Source organism: Notothenia coriiceps, unplaced genomic scaffold (genome assembly GCF_000735185.1).
Source record: "Notothenia coriiceps isolate Sejong01 unplaced genomic scaffold, NC01 NC01_scaffold00007022, whole genome shotgun sequence".
In the NCBI taxonomy this organism is placed as follows: Eukaryota; Metazoa; Chordata; class Actinopteri; order Perciformes; family Nototheniidae; genus Notothenia; species Notothenia coriiceps.
The window spans coordinates 1-5,220 of NW_011339723.1; the positions used below are offsets into that span (position 1 = coordinate 1).

The window sequence follows — 5,220 nt, forward strand, 5'->3', positions numbered from 1 at the left end:
AGTGTGTGTGTGTGTGTGTGTGTGTGTGTGTGTGTGTGTGTGTGTGTGTGTGTGTGTGTGTGTGTGTGTGTGTGTGTGTGTGTGTGTGTGTGTGTGTGTGTGTGTGTGTGTGCGCCAGAGCAGGAAGTGAAAATATGTTGTTGTTGCTCACAGATAGGAAGTGTAACCCGAGCCTTCTGGGCATCATCGGATTGAACAGCACCAGCCCCGCGGGGCAGGGCCATGTGGTGCAGTGGTGGGACGCCCAGGGGATTGTGGGATTGATCCTTTTCCTCATGTGTGTCCTGTACTCCAGGTGAGGAGGTCCTTTAGAGATCTTTCATAAAGTCCCACATTAGTGAACCTGTCTGTCCAGCTAACAGCTCCATGTCCGCCGTCTGGCCCTCAGTATCCGTAACTCGTCCAACGCCCAGGTGAACAAGCTGACCCTCACCAGTGATGAGTCGGCCCTGATCGAGGAAGGGCCGCAGGCTGACAGCTTTGAGGAGGGGGGAGTGAACCGGGCTGTGGACAACGAGAAGGATGGAGTCACGTACTCCTACTCCTTCTTCCACTTCATGCTGTTCCTGGCCTCCCTCTACATCATGATGACGCTCACCAACTGGTACAGGTAGGTGTCCGCTCACTGACTGTAGAACTGACTGCTCATGCTTCCTTCAGTCTGTTAGATCAGGGCTTTCAAACTTATTTTAATCATGGGCCACATTAGCATGTTAGTTGCTTTCAAAGGGGCGGTTGTAACTTTAAGACTACTATATATATATATATATAAAATAATAGGTTTTAGTAATAACTTAAATAATATCCAAGCAAATATTTGATTTGAGTTTGACACCTGTGTTCTAAATAAACATGTTTGTAGTTGTCATGGGTGAAGTCATGTTTATATTAGCGAGTTGCCCTCATGCGTTTCACATTTCTGCGTCAGAGGTTTAATCTTGTTGTATCGAGTTATGCTCTTTAAGTGAGTCATGTGATGTGTTCTCTCTGCAGTCCTGACTCTAACTACGAGGCCATGACCAGCAAGTGGCCCTCAGTGTGGGTGAAGATCTCCTCCAGCTGGATCTGCATCGCCCTCTATGTGTGGACGCTGGTGGCTCCTCTGGTTCTGGTCAACAGAGACTTTGACTGAAGCACCCACTGCACTGCCCCCCCCCGAAACCCCCATCATGCCCTGCTTCAGTGTTAGTTCAGTAGGACAGTAGGTAGTCCAGCATGCATCAGTGCAGCTGGGGGTGCTCCTCTGCTGACCCACGCTCTGATGTACTGCTCCCCATGCTGTTGCCATTGTAAATAGTTTTCAGAGCTGCATGCGTTTCCTTTAAAGCTGATGTGACATTAACAGTAGCTGTAGTGTGTAACAGTGAACTCTGACTGCAGTATTACTAATGGGAATGCCACTACATGTAAACCAAGTTAGATGGTGGTGTGTATGAGCAGAACTCCAGCTGTGGATCACTGTAACTAACTTGCACCATGTGCAGTGTTGTGTGTCTGCAGCTTGCACAATCACAACAAAGGCATTCCTGCTTCGTGTTACATTTGGACTTTAAATGTAAAATGGTTGTTATTTGGTAGTGTTAGCATTAGCATGTAGTTTCTCATGTACCTAGCAGGCACATTGTGTGTACATTTGTATGATTGTCTCACCTGTGCTTTTATCCTAATATAATTTTTCTCTTGACATGTAAAAGTATATTGTATGCAGTTTAATAAAACTGAGTAAGAGCAGTGTGTTTTATTTCTAAAAAGACCTGCATTGTTAGACCTGCAACAGAAAGAAAATAATGTCGAACTACCCTTACCACTGACAGAAGCTGAGTCTCGGCTAGGGATTACTTCTTCAGCAGTTCTATTTAAAAATCTTCATTGTGTCCTGTGAATTAATATTAGGAGGTAGGAATAGAAGCATACAAATCTGTGAAGAGTTGAACATTCTTACATATGAATGAAAGTATGCAGAAGTAGCAGCTGTTTCCCTATTGTGAATCCAGCAACATCCAGGCTGGAGAAGCTGTGTGTGTTTTTGTACCTTACTGTTAAGGAGACCAATAAGAAAGGGCTGCCGGTATGAGCAATCATCGGAAATGTGAAATTACATTTCTAGAGTAGTTTTTTCTTTTGAGCGTCACAACACTTTATGTTCGCAGGTGTACCAAGGTGGAGCAAATAGCTGGCAACGCAGAGGAAATCACACAATAAGTCTCTGCACATGGTTATAGAATAACACTAGAAGCAGGGACACATGTACATTGTAGCATTTGCTTTATTGTAATGGCACAATGAGACAGCTGGCGGGATGTGGGCGGGTCTCAGAGACATGGCCATGCAGTGAACTAGAAACAGTCTCTGCCATGTGAAGTATGGCTAGATAAGAAGGGCACTTCTATCAGTGAACAGCAGAGGAAACAGTACTACATGAGCGTACTGAGGGACACTATTTATTTACAGCTCTGAGATCAGCCCCCTCACTCTGTCTTTCTCACCTCAACTAATGGAACAGCGAGCCCGGAGGATATTTAGGAATTTCTTACTTTAAAATAAATGTTTTCATGGTTGAAGCTGCTTCCTTATTTTGACAACCGGGACAGGTGTCGTCAAACTGAGAATAACAGATGAACTTACTACACAGAAAAGTTTACCCAAATAGTTTATTAGCCGTGTCTTTGTTGGACGGCATTAACTGGTTTATGTTCAGTCTTTATTTCGATTAACTATTATCCCAGTTCTGCAAAATGTTGCTGAGGTCCCGCAGCTTGAGCACAACACTATCTGAATATTTATGGACAGAACGTAGCAAAAGATAAAAAACAATGTGAATAAATATATTTCAGAGTACAAACAAAGTCCAGCTTCTTCGCTGACCAGATGCTAAAGATACTGGAGCGGTGTCCTGTTCCCACAGGAGCCACACTTTTCAGAGCATTGCGTTGAAGAAAACACTGCTAATAATAAGTAGTGTTCATAGTACGGTAATAATAATGTATTTCACCGATGAACAAGTTGCAGCAATATTACACTGATGCTATAAGAAGCAGCCCTTGTTAATTCATATTTATTTATTCTTGTGGTTTTAGAGTTCACTGCAGTATTTTTAAGTAAGTCTATTGTCTGTGTTGTTAGTAAAAATGTGTTGTTCGTAATGCACGGTAACAAAAAAAAAAAAAATACCGAATAAGGTCAGCTGTACTAATTTTACTTAGATTAGAATGTTTTTGTATTTTGAAACTACACTTCCCATCATGCTTTGGTAAACTATAATTATAACTTTTGATGGCAATGTCGCCTACTTCTGTAACTCAAATGTTATCTTCAATGCAAAATGTAAAAATGTGCACAGGGTACAAACTGCTGCTTGTCACGGTGGCCCCCAGATGGAAGTGAGGGCCACTAAGGGTGTGGAGCCTGCTCACACTCTGTCCTGCAGAGCCTCCCCCTCCGCTGCAGCAGGACTCAGCTCACACAGGTAGAAGAGTGTCTCGGCGCTGGCCTCCGCCTCAGTCAGAGGCTCCAGGCGGATCAGGGAGCTGCGGGCCGTTGGCTTGGACTCCACACTGGAGTCCAGCAGCTCTAAGGGGGGCTCCACCCCCACACCAGCTGGGGGGCTGGAGGAGAGCTGAGGGCTGTTAAAGGAGGAGCTGCTGCTGCTGCTGACGTCCTGCTCTGCATGAGGGAGGCAGCCGTCCAGGAAGGCCAGTAGGGGGCATGATGTGTATTGGACCAGCTGCTTATCTGAACACAAGAACACAAGAGTCCAGTAAAACAAATCTGCCTGTGACCAAACTGAAACATCATCCTCCATGTATTTACTTCCTTTGAACGATTTACACACACACACACACACACACACACACACACACACACACACACACACACACACACACACACACACACACACACACACACACACACACACACNTGAACAGTTCATAATCGCATTCTGGAGCTGTCTGCTGTCTATCAAGATGATAGAGTGGCAATACAAATGCACTACTATAAAAGTTCCAGTCTGGCAAAAGAAATATCTATGTATTTCTACACAAAAGAGATACGTATTTTGTAGACATATGCAAGTATTCGTTAAATATTTTTCATTCACATTTCACATAAACTTAGAAATGTTGCACTTAAGTTCTTCCTCACATCTGTCTCCAGAGGATTAGGAAATGGTGTCATATCCTTTCCTTAGACACCTGCTGTTGCCCTGCAGGCCTAATGTCACCTTCATATGGTACATAATTGTGTGTGTTTCAGCAGCTGTCCTGTCACACTGACAAGCATCTTGTGACACACACACACACACACACACACACACACACACACACACACACACACACACACACACACACACACACACACACACACACACACACACACACACACACACACACACACACACACACACGAGACCGACCTATGTTTGCTTCCTCCGTCCTGCCTCTGTTGAGCTGTGTCGTGCTCGACAAACTCTCCTGAAAACACACACAGAGAAACAGGATTCACAAAGGGAACCATAAGATGAAAATGATTGAAGGACAGAAAACAACACGGACATGTGTCTTCATTGTTCACACAGTGCTCTAAAGTTTAGTAAAACAGTCAGTCTGTGACACTGACACATTAATATTAACCCTTTGAGTTATCTATTACCAAGCTACTTTTATATACTTATATATATAGGAAATATGTGAAAAGGGTCATATCGTCAACAGCGCGTACACAGTGCTTAAATTAAACCATTCAGAGATGTTGTTTGAAGTATATTTTCTGTGCTTTTGTTTGCAAGAGGTGTCAATTTACCTCGAGGGACTCAAAATCCACACCAAACTGTTTTCCATACAGCATGGCCTGGAAGTCCTCCAGACTGCAGTCGATGCTGTCCAGATAGTCCATTAGCTCCATCCTGAGGACACATTCACATTTACAACATCAGAGACTTCCTTTATTATACATTGGTTGCTAGTTTATTCAGATCCACAAGAACGAATGGTGAATTGAGAGGGAGGGAGGGTAGGGGATTGATTTGGGGGACATTTGTCCTTATAGTCATAGTAATGTTGGGAAAGAAGGCTGCAAAATCCTCACACTTGATATCGGATTAATGTACTTGGGTTATCTAAAATTGTATCTATAGTGGAAAAGAAGAGATCTGGATTGTGTGTAGTGCTGCGTACCTGGACTCACATTCAGGTTCAGGTCCGGACTTATAAGTCCGGACCT

The 5,220-nt window shown here is 43.8% G+C and overlaps 2 protein-coding genes across 2 annotated transcripts; one reads left to right on the forward strand and one right to left on the reverse strand.

Moving 5' to 3' along the window:
- The first annotated feature begins 119 nt into the window (after window positions 1-119).
- On the forward strand, window positions 120-1,731 carry LOC104943879 (serine incorporator 1-like). Its single transcript, XM_010769344.1, has 3 exons — window positions 120-295; window positions 389-610; window positions 994-1,731. The coding sequence occupies exons 1-3, from the start codon at window positions 135-137 to the stop codon at window positions 1,130-1,132; spliced, it is 522 nt and encodes a 173-aa protein (XP_010767646.1). The 5' UTR covers window positions 120-134; the 3' UTR covers window positions 1,133-1,731.
- A 517-nt stretch (window positions 1,732-2,248) lies between these two features.
- Window positions 2,249-5,025, reverse strand: LOC104943880 (heat shock factor protein 2-like). Its single transcript, XM_010769345.1, has 3 exons — window positions 4,801-5,025; window positions 4,415-4,472; window positions 2,249-3,732 (listed from the first exon to the last, which is right to left on the reverse strand). The coding sequence occupies exons 1-3, from the start codon at window positions 4,900-4,902 to the stop codon at window positions 3,410-3,412; spliced, it is 483 nt and encodes a 160-aa protein (XP_010767647.1). The 5' UTR covers window positions 4,903-5,025; the 3' UTR covers window positions 2,249-3,409.
- Window positions 5,026-5,220: the final 195 nt, after the last annotated feature.